The 20,240-nt window shown below is 38.9% G+C and overlaps 1 protein-coding gene across 1 annotated transcript in view; it reads left to right on the top strand.

The window, feature by feature from the left end:
* Positions 1 to 16,089, top strand: part of fdxr (ferredoxin reductase) — a 22,429-nt gene extending 6,340 nt beyond the window's left edge. The window contains exons 5-13 of the mRNA XM_066664685.1: positions 2,009 to 2,131; positions 3,280 to 3,393; positions 3,819 to 3,920; positions 5,640 to 5,747; positions 6,056 to 6,140; positions 12,529 to 12,710; positions 13,584 to 13,755; positions 14,269 to 14,442; positions 14,732 to 16,089. Coding sequence (XP_066520782.1) covers positions 2,009 to 2,131; positions 3,280 to 3,393; positions 3,819 to 3,920; positions 5,640 to 5,747; positions 6,056 to 6,140; positions 12,529 to 12,710; positions 13,584 to 13,755; positions 14,269 to 14,442; positions 14,732 to 14,862 — 1,191 coding nt within the window. The 3' untranslated portion in view covers positions 14,863 to 16,089. The remainder of the gene's footprint in view (positions 1 to 2,008; positions 2,132 to 3,279; positions 3,394 to 3,818; positions 3,921 to 5,639; positions 5,748 to 6,055; positions 6,141 to 12,528; positions 12,711 to 13,583; positions 13,756 to 14,268; positions 14,443 to 14,731) is intronic.
* The last annotated feature ends 4,151 nt before the right edge of the window (positions 16,090 to 20,240 follow it).

The following is a 20,240-nucleotide window of genomic DNA, read 5'->3' as shown; positions in this document are numbered from 1 at the left end:
TTCAAAAACATTCATCCCATGCCTTTTGGCACTGCGTGCACTTTCCTTTTTCAGAGGTGTACCTACTATTTAATCCCCAGGCATTTCATAATTATTGGCTTCTTTCAACACCTACCCAACAAACCTGTTTGGAGGTTTTGAGTTCATATGCAAAGTACCCATCTTTGTTTCTAGTCTCTTTCCTGCTGTCTCCTAGCCATGCCCTTTCCCTGTAAGCTCTGAGTTTTTACAGGTCTTTTCTATCTCTGCCGCTATATAAACTGTCTCTGTGTTCTTGTTTGTTTTTGTGTGTGTTTCACTGTCATTATGTGTCAAGGATATTGAAGGTTATACGGTTGCTCAGTGTTTGTTTTTGTGTTTAATAACGTCCCGTCTCAGCAGGCTTCTGCCTCTGCACCTCCTTCCCTCTCTTCCTGACAACACATAGGAAAAGATGGTTAATATTTAATAAAATAAACACTGGTGTAATCAAGGGAATATATATCACTCAGACTTTCAGTTCACAAGAGTGAGGAGAAGCATTGGTAACAATTTCAATGATCGCAATCTGTAACCCCTTCTCATTGGCTGAGAATATCTAACAGGGATACGTCCAAGTGCTGAAATTCTGAGCGTGAACACAAAAGATAATCTTGAACACAATCATTGAATATTGGTGTATGAGTTGTTGAACAATCAACACACCTCAATGTGTGCTCCTTGTAGCCAACGAAGGAATACTTAATCCAGTTAAAGTTAACAGACATTACCACTGGCCCTCATTCATCAGTAACTCTCAAAAACCTGAACCTGACACTGTCCTCAACAAAGCTTGGATTCCACAGACACAACAGGTAGATCTGATCATTACAACCACACGGCAACCACAGAAAAGCGCTTACAGTGTGTGCAGAATTATTAGGAAAGTTGTATTTGAGAGGATTCTTTTTATTATTGATCAAAAACTTTGTTCTCAATCAACCCAAAAGACTCATAAATATCAAAGCTTAATATTTTTGGAAGTTGGAGTGGGTTTTTTTTAGATTTGGCTACAGATCTCAGGAGGATATCTGTTTGTGCAGGTAGCTATTACTGTGCAGAATTATTAGGCAACTTAATAAAAACCAAATTTATACCCATCTCACTTGTTTATTTTCACCAGGTAAACCAATATAACAACACAAAGTTTAGAAATAAACATCTCTGACGTTCAAAAACAAACCCAAAAACAAGTCAGTGACCAATATAGCCACCTTTCTTTACGATGACACTCAAAAGCCTTCCATCCATAGATTCTGTCAGTTGCTTGATCTGTTTACGATCAACATTGATCGTACAGACACTGTTCAGAGAGGTGTACTGTTTTCCCTCCCTGTAGATCTCACATTTTATGAGGGACCAGAGGTTCTCTATGAGGTTCAGATCAGGTGAACAAGGGGGCCATGTCATTATTTTTTTTTTCTTTTAGACCTTTACTGGCCATATACCAACTATTTAGATACCGACTTCTTCCTGTACCACTGCTTGAAGAAGGTGTCTTCCAGAAACTGGCAGTAGGTCTGGGAGTTGAGCTTCACTCCATTCTCAACCCGAAAAGGTCCCACAAGTCCATCTTTGATGATACCAGCCCATACCAGTACCCCACCTCCACCTTGCCGGCGTCTGAGTCGGAGTGGAGCTCTCTGTCCTTTACTGATCCAGCCTCTCGCCCATCCATCTGACCCATCAAGAGTCACTCTCATTTCATCAGTCTTAAGATATTTCTTGGCCCAGTCTTGACGTTTTATCTTATGTTTCTTGTTCAAAAGTGGTCGTTTTTCAGCCTTCCTTACCTTGGCCATGACATGCCCAACCAAACCTGTTTTGGAGGTTCTGAGTTCAGATGAAGGACTTAAATCAGAGTGAGGAATGATACCATTCATTGGCCCTCACCTTACAATTGATATGAAGGTCATGGTTGTTAAATATTTATGCATTTTTTTTTAATGTTTTTCTGATTATTATTATCTTTTTTTTTTTTTTTTTTTAGAATGTCATTAACACATTTACACAGACGGCACATCATGAACGCTGCTATTTCCACGGAAATGTGAACGTGGGTGTGGACATCACTGTGGAGGAGCTTAAGAATGCCTATCATGGTGTTGTGCTTGTGAGGACTGTTTTACTTACTGAGATGAATTAAAGTGAACTGGAATATATTTTTTGATCACGTATATCCTACTGCAAAGTCATCCATCTAGAAATGCAGGTATATTACACGTCATGTAACAAAACTGTTCTTCAGGCCAAAGGAAAACAAGGGCAGCACTTTACAGATCAGTAATATGTTTGTAACTATATGTTAATGTTATGGTGTACAATTGTTTTTTCAAATGTCAGATTTCTAGTTTAAGTAATTTTACTTGCTGCAAATAAGTGGTTCTGTGGAAATCAAATGGAATTAGTGTAAAATACTAATTCACTCGTTTTCACATTGGTTCTAAATTGTTATGTCTTTAAAATGTCAAATTTACAGGGGTTGGACAATGAAACACCTGGTTTTAGACCACGATAATTTATTACTATAGTGTAGGGCCTCCTTTTGCGGACGATACAGCGTCGGTTCGTCTTGGGAACGACATACACAAGTCCTGCACAGTGGTCAGAGGGATTTGAAGCCATTCTTCTTGCAGGATAGTGGCCAGGTCTCTACGTGATGCTGGTGGAGGAAAACGTTTCCTGACTCGCTCCTCCAAAACACCCCAAAGTGGCTCAATAATATTTAGATCTGGTGACTGTGCAGGCCATGGGAGATGTTCAACTTCACTTTCATGTTCATCAAACCAATCTTTCATCAGTCTTGCTGTGTGTATTGGTGCATTGTCGTCCTGATACACGACACCGCCTTCAGGACACAGTGTTTGAACCATTGGATGCACAGGGTCTTACTGGTGCAGTGTGGAGTTAATGAAGATTGGCCACCAGGCTGCTCCAATTTAGCCATGAAACCTCCCACACTACAATGACAGGTGTTTCAGTTTCATTGTCTAACCCCTGTACACTAACATTAAAATGTCTATAAAATATCAAATTAGAATTGTAAAATAAAACTTATTCTTGTTTTTTAGTTACTGAGGTAATATTTTCTGTTCTAAAACCCTATTTTAGATGAGCACATATAAGTAAAAACTAATGACTACTCTTTAATTTACTGCTTGGCTAATGCTTTATTCAGTCATTCAAACTCTGTCATTGTTTCACTTTTATCACAGTCTAAATATTAAAAACAAACTTTCTTGGTTCTGTGTGCATGTCCAGAGTTATGGAGCAGAAGCAAATAATTTTTTGGGAATTCCAGGGGAAGATTTATCTGGGGTTTTCTCAGCCAGAGATTTTGTTGGATGGTACAATGGGCTCCCTAGCAACATGGAGGTAACGTACTGCTTTCACTCCTGAATAGGACTGTTTGATATGAACAGAAATTGTTTTATGAAATATTTGTTGAAGTTGTTGCATATGATGATGATAATGGTATGAAAAAGATATAAATCATGATTAAATTAGTATGATTGTTCAAGCTATGACTTTTAGATATATTTCTTATTCATGAAAATAAATGTTAGTTTGGGATTCAGTTGTGTGTGGCACTATATATGGTAATGTATATTATGAAAATATGAAGTGCCATATGATTTCTTTTTATTTGCCTTGTTGCCAAGCCCTGACTGAGAGCAAATGGCTCTCTTTAGGCAAATGGCTATTTAGAAATCCTGCAGCATCTTATCTCCTCATGATTTGTGTCTGTCCATGCAAACTCCTTTCCTAATGATTCCTCCTCCTTCGTATCCAAAATACAGCTTCATCCAGAACTGAGCTGTGAGACCGTGGTGATTTTGGGGCAGGGAAATGTGGCTTTGGATGTGGCCCGAATCCTGCTGTCTCCACTGGACGTGCTAAAGGTCATTATACCACAAATATACTGTATATAATGCACACACAAACCAAATTCCCAGAAAAACTGGGACACATTATCTGCGACAATAACTAAAATCTGTAATTGATTTAATTCACTGCAACATTTATTTAAAAAGAACAAAATGATTAAAAAGTATATTTGTTAAATACAAACAAATTTAGTACAATTTAGTTTGTACCCACCACGACCCTGAACTGGATAAGCAGTTACAGACAATGAATGAATTAGAGAACGAACACACACACACACACACACACACAAATTTGTGATGGAAGCATGTTTACCAATGGATCACATCAACATCCCTTATAAATGTACATTTGAATTTTTGGGGAAATGAAGATTCTAATTGTTATTAAATGGATCAGACTGGATTGAAACCACTAATATAAATATAATTCCCATCTTGAATTGTAGAGAAACACTGTTCTTTGTGGTTTGTTTATGCTCAGAAGCTTCATGCCTTTACAGTGGGGTATTTGAGGTAAACATTTCTGTTGTTTGTAGGTATTCATTCATTCATTATCTGTAACCCTTATCCAGTTCAGGGTCGTGGTGGGTCCGGAGCCTACCTGGAATCATTGAGCACAAGGCGGGAATACACCCTGGAGGGGGCACCAGTCCTTCACAGGGCGACACACACACACACGCACACACATTCACTCACACACTCACACCTACGGACACTTTTGAGTCACCAACCCACCTACAAACCTGTTTTTTGACTGTGTGAGGAAACCGGAGCACCCGGAGGAAACCCACACAGACACAGGGAGAACACACCACACTCCTCACAGACAGTCACCCGGAGGAAATCCACACAGACACAGGGAGAACACACCACACTCCTCACAGACAGTCACCCTGAGAGGGACTCTGGAGCTGTGTAACTGCGACACTACCTTACATTTTGTGGCACTTTTGATACTGCAGTTAGCCGTATTCTGATTTGGGGACATTTCCAGATTAACTAATCATTCATTCGTTCATTATCTGTAACCCTTATCCAATTCAGGGTCGCGGTGGGTCCAGAGCCTACCTGGAATCATTGGGCACAAGGCGGGAATACACCCTGGAGGGGGCGCCAGTCCTTCACAGGGCTACACAGACACACACACACACACACACACACACACACATTCACTCACTCACACACCTACGGACACTTTTGAGTCGCCAATCCACCTGCAACGTGTGTTTTTGGACTGTGGGAGGAAACCGGAGCACCCGGAGGAAACCCACGCGGACACGGGGAGAACACACCAACTCCTCACAGACAGTCACCCGGAGCGCCTGGAGCTGTGTGACTGCGACACTACTTGCTGCGCCACCGTGCCGTCCATTAACAGCAGAAACAGCAAAAATAGATCAATATTACTTACAAGTGGAGCAGGAATAGAGCAATATCCTCATCTCGGTTCATGCTTTTCAATGTTTGGAGTTCTCTCCATTGACTAAAAGAAACTCTTCATGAGCAGAGAGAGACAGAGAGAAAGCCTAACATACCGGACTGAGACACATTGTATTTTTACTCATCTACAGACACTGGGGCTTTGAAAACTTTTGACTAAAGTCACCCTTAATGTTCTAGTCTTAAGCCTAAAGCCCTGAACTGGTATTCCTTGCAGCGCTGCCTAATAAAGCCATTTCTTGTCTTGTAGGTAGTTTTTCCCCTAATTCGATCTTGTATTATGCTTTATAGAAAACAGATGTTACCCAGCATGCATTAGATGTTCTTGCAGCCAGTCAAGTGCGCAGAGTTCTCATTGTGGGCAGAAGAGGACCTCTGCAAATCGCAGGCACCATCAAGGTATAAGACATTTTTCTGTTTATCTTTCTGTTTTTAATCACTTGCCCTTTCTGTCTCCTTCCTTTTCCCTTACAGCTGTTTCATATCTTTTGATGTTTTGATTTTCTTTTTCTTTCTGTTTCACATTACTGTTGCTTTCAGTGACGACATCTGCATGACAGATGTTTGTCATAAGCCACCTCTCTTGATCAACCAAGGCAACCTGAGGCATGGTTTAACAGAAATTGTATAGTGGAGTTCACACTCTTTATATTTAGTGTGTTCCTTTGACCATGACACTGAATGTGCACACTTTTTTTTTTCTCCAGGAAGTGAGGGAAATGATTAGCCTTCCTAAAACTAAAGCTGACATGCTTCTCGTTGACTTTGAAGGTGTATCTGAGGCTTTGAAAGGTAATAGTGCATAACAGAACAACCGCAAACCATATATGGATCAGTTACAATACTGGCAGGAGGTCTGTAATATTGCAATTTAAGATGATGCTTTAGGAGCGTAAGTGTAGTATTTCGTAGACAAGTTAATTAGTGTTTTTTGGCTGACTATACAGTGCTCTTTACGATTCATTTGAGTCAGCAAACATTCAGTTCTTTTCATGTAGTCAAATGTGAAAATGATTCATAACATTGGCGACACGTGTAATGTTACCCAACACTCACCACGTTATCAAACATTAGTGAAGTGTTCCCACATCGTGGGAACACAAAGACGCTGATGCTACTGCTGATTTACCTATTGTTCTCAATATCTGAGTGCTGCTCTGATAGATGAACCCCACTGATGCCGAGCTTCCTGACCGCAGACATTAGCCTTGCAGTACCAAACTCAAACAACATAAAGTGGACAGATAAGAGATGACAACAAAACAACACATTGAAAAAGCAAATATAAACAGCCGGATACCGTGGGGGCATATTCCCTCCTCAAGGTGGTCAATCTGCATGTCCGTGTACGTCGTTTGGATACTAAACCAATTTGCTTGCTGCTGTTTAAGCTAACCAAAACAAAACAACTACCAACAAGCACTAAACGGACTGCAATATACAAGCCAAAACTTCACAAGTCAAACGTGAGAACCGTGCCAGCAGCAAAAAACAATAACACTGCAAACCACATAACTTAAGCACAACTGATGACTGTGTTTACACTGAAACACCACCCAGGGCACTAAATCACCAATGACAGAAATTTGGATATTTGGAAGACATGCTAATATTCTCATAGATACTGGAGCAACTGTACACCTTCTGAACAACAAAGCCTACTTAAAACTTATATTGTACTTGAGCCAACCAGCAAGAAAATCTTACCTCATGTAAAGAAAACACCCCTGCAGATCCATGGCAAAGTGCACACAATAGTTGCAGCCCATCATAAGAAGACATTTGCTACATTTAATGTACTTCAGTCTCATTATTGATTAATGTTGAGTTATAAAACTAAACTGAGCTGGAGGTGTTTGACTGTGCTATGTGAATCCAGTTCCTCTGTTCAGGTGAAACTGCACGTTGATGAAAGCATTAAACCTCCTGTCCAGCCACATTGCTGCATCAATTTTCACATACACAAGAATGTGAAGAAAGAGCTACAACTCCTTGAAGATGGCACAATTGAGATGGTGAAAGGACCAACACATAGGGTGTCCCCAATTCTTGCAATGCCAAAGCCCAAGAACCCAGAATAGGTCTGCATGTGAATGTGAATGCATCTACCAAACCAGGCTAACGTCAGCCTAAATTGGCCCCAGAGCCAAGATACTCTACAATTTCAACATTCAAAAACATTCATTCATTATCTGTAACCCTAATCCAGTTCAGGGTCGCGGTGGGTCCAGAGCCTACCTGGAATCTTTGGGTGCAAGGTGGGAATACACCCTGAGGGGGCACCAGTCTTTCACAGGGCAACACACACACTCACACCTACGGACACTTTTGAGTCGCCAATCCACCTATCAATGTGTGTGTTTGGACTGTGGGAGGAAACCGGAGCACCCGGAGGAAACCTACACAGACACAGGGAGAACACACCACACTCCTCACAGACAGTCACCCGAAGGAAACCCACACGGACACAGGGAGAACACACCAAACTCCTCACAGACATTCACCCGGAGCAGGAATCGAACTCCAGCTCCCTAGAACTTTGTGATTGCGACACTACCTTGCCGCCCTACTTTACAACATTTTCAGCCTATATTGGACTAAGAGATGATACACTCACCTGAATATGACATCTCATCTGCAGATGAAGTGCCCCAAATTCCTGCATGGCATCGCTGATGTAAGGAACTTGGGTGATGACGTTCTAGTTTATGGAAACAACATAAATGCTCACAACCACTGAGTGGAATTGGTCTTATAAAGACTTAATGAGAACAATGCTACACCCAAAAAAAAAGGCAATTGTGAATTTCACAAAACATCTCTGGAATTTCGTGACTGCAATTCTCTGGACTCTCTGGAAAATATTTCCAAAAATATTGGCCCGATCTTTAATGCTACAACACCGGAAATTGCAAATGAAACGAGAAGCCTTCCAGAAATGGCAAATTATAGTGAACACAGTTATTTAATCCCTGACTAATCGACAACTACACAACCCCTCAGGGAAAGAAAACCTGGTTCTGGAACATTGAATCTATTGAAGAAAATAAAAAAAAGACTGGGTGAACAAACCAATAATGAAATAAATTAAACCCGAAAGAGGAACGCATGTCCTTGTTGATCCATGTCCATTTGTCTTCTGTTTGATTTTAGCTCAAAATGACAATCAAACAAATAGGACACACATTGTCGCTTATGCAAGAAGAGCATTCACTTCAGTTGAACAGGCTTTTCCCAAACAGTGATAGAAGCACTCTCAATAGGCTGTAGCTGTGTACACTTCCACATATCTCTGTGGAGCTGAGTTAAATATGATCACAGACCATAAGCCCTTGGAGCTTATCTTTAACAATCCCAGTTCAAACCGTGATCGTGTACTGTGAGGCGGGCTCTCTGAATGCAAACTCACAAATTCAAAGTCACATGTAGAGCAGGAAAACCAAATCCAGCAGACGACATTCCTCACAGATTTGTCTGAACACAGACACAAACACTTGCACTCACACATGAAAGCGATCAAGGCATCATAAAGATGTATTAGTTACTCAGTAAAGTTTCCAAGAATAGAAATCAAACAGAAAACAATCTAGTATCCAGATGTTCTTCATGATAGTCATCTACTCCACAAATGGACCACATGCACTTACAAATGTCAGAAGTAACACAAGGACACAAGGACTTAGACACAAGTCTCGGTTGACTTTTGTGGTCCACTCCCTTCAGGTGACCGTCTTCTTATCCTTATAGATGACTATTTTAGGTTTTCATTTGTAGAAAGAATATCATCTCTTAGACATTGTCTCTTAGACGGTGCATTCTCCATGGTAGGGATTCCACTGCAATTAAAAGTACACACCAGGATATTACCCATATGTAGATAAAAAAGTCTTGTTACAGTAACAATTTATAATTGAATGTTAAGAAAACAAACATTACCTTTTGTTAAACGGTTTCTTCTTTGAACACGTCCAAGGAAAGAGCTAAATATTTAAAGGAAATATAATCTGTAAAGACAAGGAGGGCTGTTTTATTGTACTGTCACTTTAAGACAGTGCTTTAGGAGTGTAAGAGTGTACATCCACCATGTTACATTCTGAAAACTCTGTTGTATGGATACTGAATGACTTTTATATTCAATGACAGAGTTTTGTTCTTTTCTTAATTCTTGTTTTAAAAGGCTTAACCATAAATGTTTCAGAATGTATGTTGTTCCTCATTCACCAACCAGCTTCTGCTAAGTTAGACGTACTTTAACCAAAGTAATGCTGACTATGGAAAACTAAACATAAATTAATTCTCTTCTCAATGACCGTAAGGAAGGTTTAGTTCCTCAATGACTGCAACGACATCACAAAACTATCTTGAATGAGAAACACAGGCTTTGGCCATCACATCAATGGCGGCAATAAAATGAATTGTTGTTTACTCATCGCATATTTAAGTGTGGTGTTTTGTTTTTTTTTCTTGGGTAACCGAATCAGTTCAGACAGATCAGAGTAGTTTTTGTTCCTTGTTGCACAATCTACCTGTCACTGGAGTATTTCGTTGGCCACCACTACAAGGAACATTTTTTCACTGTCTGATTAAAAACACGTATCTCCATTTTTGTGGATTCTATGTTTAGTACACAGCGTGAAATGCCCTCATTATTCAGTTTCATCCTGAGAGGAGGACCAAGATAAAAATAAATACTTGAAAGAGAATTACACAAAAGCCTAAAAAAAATCTTTTAGCATTTGGTGTGTTCCCTCTGAGGCCTGGAATTTCTGTGCATCTTTTTTTTTTTTTTTTTTATAGATAGGGCTTATTCATTGTTTTGTTTTTTTTCTTTCTCCCAGTAGCAGGACAGTTTTCACTTCTGAAATGAAAGTGAAGCTTGTGTTTGTTCATTTTATTTCAAAAGTGAAAGATTTTAGGTCTGTTGATCTGATGGCAAAAGTTCTGCTGCTCAAGTCTTCCAAAGATTTTTGAGTGCATTCACTTATGTCATTTTGAGGGGGTTTTGCTTTTGTTTTGCAGTTTTTTTCACTTATTTTACATGGACAGTCTCTTTCCATCTCCAATGGATGTTTTTTTAAAGAACTTGTGCTTAATGGTTGCTCACTCATTCGTTTTCTATAACCACTTCACCTTGATCAGGGTCAGACTGGGTCCTGGAATTATTGGGCAGTGGGCAGGAGAAGAGCACCAGTTCATGTAATGGCTTTTTACTAGATGTAACATAAACAAAGAGTGTTTTGAGATTTTTTGCACTGTACTGTATTGTATATACTGCTGGAATCGGATCACTTGGTTAAACAGTTACCCGGTTTTCCACTGCATCTTATGAATGATAAGACTAGACAGCACTGCCATCAAGATTAGTGTTTTATTAGCTCAGCTGCAATGCTTGGAATATACCCTTATACTGCATTTTCTCATATAATGATCCTTTTAACTCTGTGGACTGGATTTGTTTAGGCAAGTTTAGTTTGCTGTCCAAAAAACCTTGAGCTTAATGTCTGAGTTAAGAACTGATTATCTAATAATTTTTATCTATATCTGTCACTAGGTATTACAGTGATCCCTCCTTTTTCGCGGGGGATGCGTTCCAAGACCACCCGCCAAAAACGATTTTCCGCGAAGTAGAGGAAAGGTTTTGATGTATTTAACGAGTATTTGGACTTTTAAAACCCTCCCTGTACTGTTAACATACATACATTTCAAAATACCAATCACAGGCCAGAATACAAGATGGGAGGCTGTGATTCGTTATCTCTAACTTTTGCACCAATTAGAGTCCCTCTTACAACGCACTTCGTCACTGAGGTGGGTGGCTACTAACCTCTCGACAAAGGATAAGTACGCGGGTAGCTTACACCCGTGTTTACACTATGGTATGACACCCGATAGTTCTGAATTTTTTGTTAAATCACACTGGTTTTGTTGTTTCAAGGCTAGGAAAGTGTTTATTATTAATATTGTATAGGATTTCATGAAAAAATTTGGGTGTTCATTATCGAGAGAGAGGGAAAGGGGCAGATGAAAGCATTAATCTATGGACCAATCACATTCGTCGTTTCTCCAATTGCACCAATCACATTCGTCGTCTCTCCAATTGCCCCAATCACAGGTCATCTTACAACGCACTGTCAGCAAGAAGTTACTGCGCAGCATGTCGTCTGCTACCAAGAGGATGCACAGGGTCCACTACATTATTCAAATGAATAACATATAGAATAATAAATGAACTAAAAAGAAGAGGAAAAGGATTCGAAAACGAAATCATACAGATTTGTGCACTCTTCTTTGCTGACAACGGGCTAATAATAGCAAAAAAATATAGAAGAATTTTATGAAATTTTAATGGATTTAATGAAATATTTTGGCTATTCATCTTTCACGGTTTTCCTAGATTTCCCCTCAATATCCACGATATAGCGGCCATACGCCCACTTGAAAAAACCTGTGAACAGACTGGAGATCTAGCAAATGGCGAGGAAACATACTCAGAATTTTTTTAATTTTTTGTTTTTTGAATACAATTTTGGACTTTGCCTTTAAATCATGGCTATTAACAAATCACAAATTTGTTGTTTTTAATTGCATTTCACAACATGTCTTTTTCAGAAACAGGGTTTTGTAGTTCTTGTGTATTCTGCTGCTGTTTTGCAGCATTATAGGCCTAAAGCTTAACATTTCATTCAAGTATAGAGATGTGACTCAGCCATTTTCATTAAAGACCACTTTACAGTCAGAACACTAAGCAGAACGGCACACTCAATATCGGCACTTGTTTTCTTTTATTTATTTGTTGTTTTATCTTTCATCCAGTGGATTCAAAAGTATCTAAATGTAGAAATAACTGGATTCATATCATTAAAATAATAAAGATGTTTCTGTAATCCAGGGTCTGTTACAAATGTATAGGTTTCAGACGGTTTAGTTGATATTTTGAATGGGTAGATGGAAAAGGTCAGAAACGTTGTTTAGTTAATGTGTATGTAGAGTGCCAAACAAGCTTTTCTAAAAATTTTGAATGTGAAACTGCTGTCACATTAAAGTCCATGTAATCTCACAGTTTAAAATAAATTATTTCCTTTGTGAAAATTTCACATTGATGGGATCTAGGAAAAAGTCCCTGTATTTCTTACACACACAGTGTGTGTGTGTGTGTGTGTGTGTGTGTATGTATGTCTAGACCTCCCCAGGCCAAGGAAAAGGCTGACAGAGCTGTTGATGAAAACACTGAAAACAGAGGATGGAGGACAAGATGCAGACAAACGTTGGGGGTTCCGTTTCTTCCGCAGTCCTGTGCAAGTGCTCCCTGGTTCTGATGGGAAAAGAGCAGCAGGGATTCGTTTGGCTGTCAACAGGCTTGAGGTTATATTTAAACAAAGTTTGCAGAGCAACAAATATACTACAGTCTGTAATTTTAGAACTACAAAGTGCTCCTGCGTGGTCAGTGGATTTGAGAGACTGTATCATGAGTGTAGGAGCAACAAAGCAGCGATAAATTTATTGCAGATTGGTGTATGTACTAAATCTACATTAGTTCCAGTGTCTGACCTCAAGACCTATGTTTAAACAGTATATCACACAGATTTGAATAGGGGCGCTTGACCTGAATATCAGGAAAGTTGTGTGGAGGCCTGAGTTTGTCAAATTGAAAATGTCAATTTGTAATTATTATTTTATTTTAGTTATTATTTCTACATGGGGACATGGTTTTCAAATTCAGGTTCAGGTTTAGCAGTCAAAACTAAAGGGGTGAGAGGTCAAATTTAGTGATAGACATTCTGCCTTGAATGCTACTGTTTAGTAGCAATACCATTTTTCTCAAAAGTATTAATCGTATTATTTTTTTAATATCCAGTATCTTTTCTCTACCAAAAAATAATTACATTTTAATTCACTGATTAGCCACAAACCTGCATTATGTTAATTGTTTTACTTGTTTTCAATATTGTAAGGATGATAAAATACAAAGCTAAATGTAAAGGAATAGAAAAAAAAAAAAAAAAAATGGTTACACAATTAATGCAAAAAATTAACAAAATATTTTCAAGCGGAAACAACAAGAAAGTTAGTTTTGGATTAAAATAATAATCATATAGAAAAATACAGAAATCAGATTTCAGTATTTATTTCTACATGTTTATTTCTATTATATATATATTACATAAAATAAATATTTGCAGTTTTCTCAGTGTCAGTGTTCCTAAAACATTAAAAACTTATTTGATTGATGCCCAGGGTTCTGGGGAGAATGCTAAAGCTGTGCCAACTGGGGAGACCGAAGATCTTGAATGTGGGATGGTCATCAGCAGCATTGGTTATAAGAGTTTACCTATAGACCCCTGTGTCCCCTTTGACACTCGAAGGGCTGTGGTGCCCAACATCATGGGAAGAGTGCAGGATACAGCAGGTATGGAAAAATACATATGTGTATGAACACTGTGCACTGTGAAGTTTTCTGCAGTATATTTGCATGATAGGAACTGATCCATATATGCATTTATTGGCAATATCTGCTGAGAATTGTGTTTATTTTATTACTAGTATGAAGTTAAGGAAATACCTTTGACAATACGTTAAACTTTAGCACCTGAAAGTGTGGCTCCACAACACAAGCTGAAATGATGGGTGATGAACACAAGGCATCAACACCTTACCTTTATCAACAAAATTACATATTATTACACAGAGCTAATTGTGAAATATAAAAACCTAAAAGATGACCAAGAGAAACCAAAAGCACAGAGCATTCTGACACTTAGCAATTTATAAAACACCATTAAACAATATTATTATTATTATTATTATAAAATTAAATCTGCTGATATTGCTTTAATTATTGGTCCCAGTGCATGACTTTGCCTTAGACAATGCTGTGATATTATGTATATTTATTTGTGTGTAACTGTCTGTGTATTTACAGGTCTATACTGCAGTGGCTGGGTAAAGCGTGGTCCAACCGGTGTGATTGCCACAACTATGAATGATAGTTTTGATACAGCACGAATGCTGCTGAAAGACATGGATTCAGGAATGATGGACCTTTCAGAGAGCAAACCGGGTGCCCAAGAAATTACAGCCTTACTAAAAGAGAGAGGTATTACACCTACACCAGTGTTGCACCCATAAGGCATTTGTCAAAGCCGTTTAGTGCGCTTTTAGGACCCAGTGCTGCTTAAAAATACACACTGCCACATGAAGTCATGGTTGGCATCAGTTGTGAGAATGCAACAGTAAATGAATGGTTTAATGTGTGTGCCAGGAAAGTGACTGATTAATATATTTTTAAGAGACAAGAGACCTGAGGCACAAAAACATAGTTAAACCAAAGTGTACCAATCCTGTTTGATTATTTGAAAAGCTTTAATATGTTCACCTGTGTTCAGGTGTGAGGACAGTGACCTTCTCAGAGTGGGAGAAAATAAACTCAGAAGAAATACGGAGGGGAATAGCTGTGGGAAAGCCCAGGGAGAAGCTGCTGGATGTGAGACAGATGCTTGAAATCGCCTGGTCCTGAGCTCACACAGTGACACGGCTTTAGTGATGTAAAAAAATGACTCTTCCATATACTGATTTATTTTCTGGAAAAAAGTAGCCTCTTTTCTCTTGAAACTTATTTACAGAGGTATTGTATGAATCAGCTGAAGAGTATGAAATTTACTAAACTACTGAGGGACACCTGGTTGGACGACCAACACATTTAATGATCAGAGAAAATTAAGTGTTAATTATATATTTAATACATGTAATAAACGTATAGTGTGTGTGTGTGTGTGTGTGAGAGAGAGAGAGAGAGAGAGAGAGAGAGAGATTTCTTGTTTTGATTTAGAGTCAATATTTGTTAAATCTTCCATTAATTTAGAATATTTAATAAGCATTTTTATCATTTGGAAACCAGTTCTGATTTTTGTGAATCGTTAAATTCCTGCTAGTGTCCTGTGATGTTTCTTGATTAATTCTAGGTGTCTTTACTTTTTAATTTTCTGTGATTTGTAGCCCTCCACGCACAAGAAAAAAGGATCAGCTTTTACTGCTCTCTACTTCAGTACATTACACCTCACAATGAGCTATAGGTCTCTTCTAAATGAGCTGTGGAAAAATCAATATGAAAGTCAATATGGAAAACTCTTGGGATCAGAAATGTACAAACCGTCTGAATGACTAGTGCGTATTATTAAATACAAAGTGTGCCATTGCTCAGCTGCAGAGCAGTGTACCTGCAGCTTTTGGGTGCACCTTTGAGATCATACATCATATGATCAGCAATATAATCTGGCCTTGCTAAGGCTGGAACCAGTCAAATTCTTACAGCAATGTTCCAACAATTAAAGAAGGTTAAGAAATTAACTTGTGATACTTTATTAATTATTAATCCCCTTGGGGAAATTGACTCTGCATTTGACCCATCTGTGGTTGTACACACACACACACACACACACAAATTAGTGAGCTGTTTTTAACACACACAGCTCCAGCAGCCAGTCATAGTGTCTGGGGACCAGGTGGGGTTTAGGTGCCTGGCTCAAAGGCAATTATGGGATGGAAACTAAAGGAGGACAATGCACAGTTCTTTTACCCCCTTGACCCCCACACCATAGATTCCGCTGGCAACCTTCCAGTCTCAAACACGGCTCTCTAACCTTTAAGACCATCACTTCACACAGCTATTTATATAGATTGGGGTGGGGGTGGTGGCAGTAGGTTGCTCCTGGATGGAGACTGTAAAAATGGCAGTAGCTATTTACTTCTCTGTGTGGCAAGCAATAAATCATCCATTATTTCTGTTTACTGTCAAATAGACAATCTGTCGGTTTCTTCTTTACTGCAGTTAAGTTAAAAAGTCTCACCTGCAGGTGTCATAAACTCTGTGTTGAATGAAGTGTGATGCTTCATGGAGAATATTCATAAACAGCTGTCGTCAAACAATACAAAAGTGGATGGGTGAGTGAGTGAGCGAACTAAAAGGTGTAGATAATAGCAGGAACATTTTCAACCAAGCATTAGCTGTTGGATTTTGGATAGAATGCTTTTCCCTTAGAGAATACTACTACTGTTATCTCTTTATGAAATACAGTTGAAACTGGTAATCCTTGTATACTGGAACACTGTTGGTGAGGAACTGAAACTGGGTATTGCTTAGGGCAGAAAATGAAACCTAAAGTGAGGTGGAGACTTCCAGTAATTCAGAGAGAAGAAGAATCAGAGTTAATCCCACATTTGCTGAATACAATTATACAGCCACTGAGGTTCAGCAGACCTTCAGCTTAACCTCAGTGGCCAGACCTGCTCCTCCAGCATCAGTGGATCATCATCTAACCTCACAAATTCTCTTCTGATGAATGGGCAGAAATTCCCACAGACCCACTCCTATCATCGCTGTCTGTGGCTGGGGGTCCAAAGAGAGACCTCACACTCTCTGGATGGAGGGGATGGCCTCCTCACTCCCCCACCACAGCACTGTATATACATATAGTTATTTAAGAAGTATTCTATAAATCCATTTTTTATATTGCTCTCGTGTTGCCCCAAAAAGGATAAGGTCCTCCTTTTGAAACTGAACCCTCTTATTATTTCTTGGATTTCATCATCACACTTGGCTTGTTCCAGTCAGAGTTTTGCTATCAGATTTCTATGGTTTTGATGATGTCCTCATTCTGTAATTGGAATGATTTCCCTTGTTGGAAGAGCTCCAGTTGGCTAGACATGAAGACTGAAGGACTAGGTGTGGGAACATCAAGCGATTTGAGTGATTGTGCTGCTGATCATTCCGGCGACTGTGTAAGTAGAGCCAGAGTTTGTGCTCAGGTTTCAACAGTTTAAACTTAGTAGAGAAAGCATAGAGAGAGATTTATGTGCGATCACAGGTCAGACATAGGATCTGAACATACTGTAGAGGCCAGTGGTACTAACACTATTCCATAAATTCAGTTTAAGGTGATAGAAAGAATTTTCCACTAGGAAAAGGCAAGGCAAGTTTATTTATAGAGCTTTTGCACACAATGGAAATTCAAAGTCTTTTAAAGATGATAAAGAAAATACCGTAGAACTTAAAAAGTAAAAGAAAAAACAATTTGAAGGTATAAAATAGGATTAAAACAGAATATATCATTAAAAAAGAATAAGTATATAATGATTAAAAGCTATTCAGTAAAATTTAAAATAATAAAAACAGTAATAAAAAATGAGTTATTAAAATAGTACTAGAAATAAAATACATAGATCTACATTTTTAAGTGCAGTGCTACTCAAAGGCACATGAGAACAGGAAGGTCTTTAGTGTTGATTTGAAAATAGTGATATTTGGTGAGTCTGTTCCAGGTGCAGGGGCATAGTGACTGAAAGCTGCCTCCTCCTGTGTGGTTCTGACCCATGATACCACTAGCTGACCAGTCCCGAGTGATCTGAGGGGCCTACTGGGTTCATACACTTCTAGCAGATCTGAAATATATTTTGGTCCAAGGCGGTTTATTGATTTATAAACAATTAACAACACTTTAAAATCAATTCTGTGTTTAATTGGCAGCCAGTGCAGTGACCTGAGGACAGTGATGTGCTTGGTTCTCTTGGTTCTGGTAAGAGTTCTGGCTGCTGCATTTTGAATAAGCTGTGGACTTGGGAAGTCCAGTAAGGAGACCATTGCAGTAGTCCAGCTGCTAGAGATGAATGAGTTTTTCTAAGTCTGTTTTTGACACACACCCTTTGAATGTTGATACGTTCTTAAGGTGATAAAATGCAGATTTTGTTATTGCCTTTATTTGGCCGTTAAAGTTGAGATCTGAGTCCAGGATTACACCAAGATTTCTGACCTGGCCTTTAGTCTTTAGAGCTCTGCTGTTAAGCTGAGTAGTGACCTCAAGTCTTTGCTCCTTGCTGCCAACCACAATCACCTCTGTCTTATCTTTGTTTAGTTGAAGGAAGCTGTCCCTCCTCCAGTTATTTACTGATACTGATTTTAGGCAGTTGCAGAGTGTGTCAATGGGACTGTAGTCATCTGGTAACAGAGCTAAATAGATCTGAGTTTCATTTGCATAACCATGATAGGCGATTTTATTATTTTTAAGGATTTGTCCAAGTGGTAACATGTAAATGTTAAACAGTAGAGGCCCAAGAATTGATCCTTGTGGAACACCGCAGGTTAACAATGTTCGTTTTGATTTATAATTATCAATAGCAATAAAATAGTCTTTTTCCGCTAGATACGAGCTTAACCAGCTGAGAACTGTTCCTGATAGCCCCACCCAGTTCTCTAGTCTGTCTAAAAGGATGCTGTGATCGACCATATCAAATGTAGCACTAAGATCGAGAAGCATTAGCACAGATATTTTACCGCTGTCTGAGTTAAGACAGTCATAACTTTGATCATCTTTAATTACTTACTTAGATCATTGCTTAGCACTCTGTCAGAATTGCTTCAGGTAAATAGAGATGAGTGTTGTGGCATATTTTATGAGTTTCATGTTTAAGATATAGAGAGCACAGTTATTCTTCAGAAGTGCAGAGGGACAGAATTAGGCAATGTAACTGGATTTGGTTGTAATTAAACCTTGAGTGTGGGGCACATCCAGAACAAGACATTGTCTCTATTGGATATTCACAGAGACTTCCAGGTCTAAGCAGAACATTAGAGGAGAGATATAGGGTTAAAAAGATCCAGGCAAGAAATGATACATCATCATCTGTGTTATTCAAACGCTTCTGCCAGTGATTACTTTAGCCAATGTTATTGTCTTTGGCCTACCAAGAACCGTTAAAAACAAGATCGGAATTGCTTTAACAGACTGAAACACAGGCACCCTGAAAAGGGCCTTCTTTTATAAAGTTGGGGATGATTAGAGGCAAGGAGAACCTGGTTTGGGGACTGGTGCCCCAGCTAAGGACTAATGCCCAGAATCTGCAATGCGTTTTTATGGGGAACACTTATCAATCCTGGCACAACTTCTTAAAATATATTTAGACTGCCACGGATCTGATGGTTAATTTTTAATCAATACTTGAAGGGGGAGTCAAGTTAGTGATTGGAGTTGTCTTTTATTATGGAATTTTTATTAATTTTATATTTGTATTAATAATTTTAAAATCTTAATGATCTTTATCCATACTAAAGGCACACATGGTATTTAAAAAGTGTCCTTTTTTCTGGTTTCCCCCTAAAGAGGATGGAGTCCTCATTTAGAGATTGGGTTCTCTTGAGGTTTCTTCTTATTACTTCATCTTAGAAGTTTATTCTTGTCACTTTCATTCTTAATCAGGGCCTTTGGGATCACACATGTTATTTAGTCTATCTCATGAGAATTGCTGTCGGAGGCGTATCTCTATCTCAGTATCTCTATCTCAGGGTACCGGGATGTTTTGTTGAATGCCGTCTTCCGGACACTTTGCTTTCTTGGCTTCAGTTAGACTGATTAAGGATTAAGGATTAGGTTTGGGCACCACAAGAGATCAGAGTGATGTGCTAATCTTCTGAGTATTAAACCTGTTTTACACTGATTAAAGTGAATACAGGCCAAAGGATTCTCCCCTCAGCCATTCCCACTTCCTGCATGTTTAAAGACACTTTAATGTAGGAAGTCTGATTGCTAATAGAGAAGGATGGAATTACGAGCTTGATAAGTTTGCTGGGACACATACTGTTCAAGCAGGCAGAATACAGTTGTACCGGATGGATATTTTTCAAGTCGTCATGGGGCAGGGGAGTGCTTTCCAGATGCTAATCCAAGTTTCCACATTCAGAGGTTACTTCACCATTTGCTAGCTCACCTCGTCTGTTTGCATACTGGAAACCAGACTGGTGGGATTACAAAGCCCCAGTGTCTGTAAATGAGTGAAAAGGCCAGCTGCCTCTGTCTGTTTCCAAACACTGAAAAGCATTCACTAAAATGAACATGTTTCTCTATT

This window comes from Hoplias malabaricus, chromosome 3 (genome assembly GCF_029633855.1).
Source record: "Hoplias malabaricus isolate fHopMal1 chromosome 3, fHopMal1.hap1, whole genome shotgun sequence".
NCBI lineage: Eukaryota > Metazoa > Chordata > Actinopteri > Characiformes > Erythrinidae > Hoplias > Hoplias malabaricus.
This window is presented reverse-complemented; position numbering and strand designations above follow the sequence as displayed.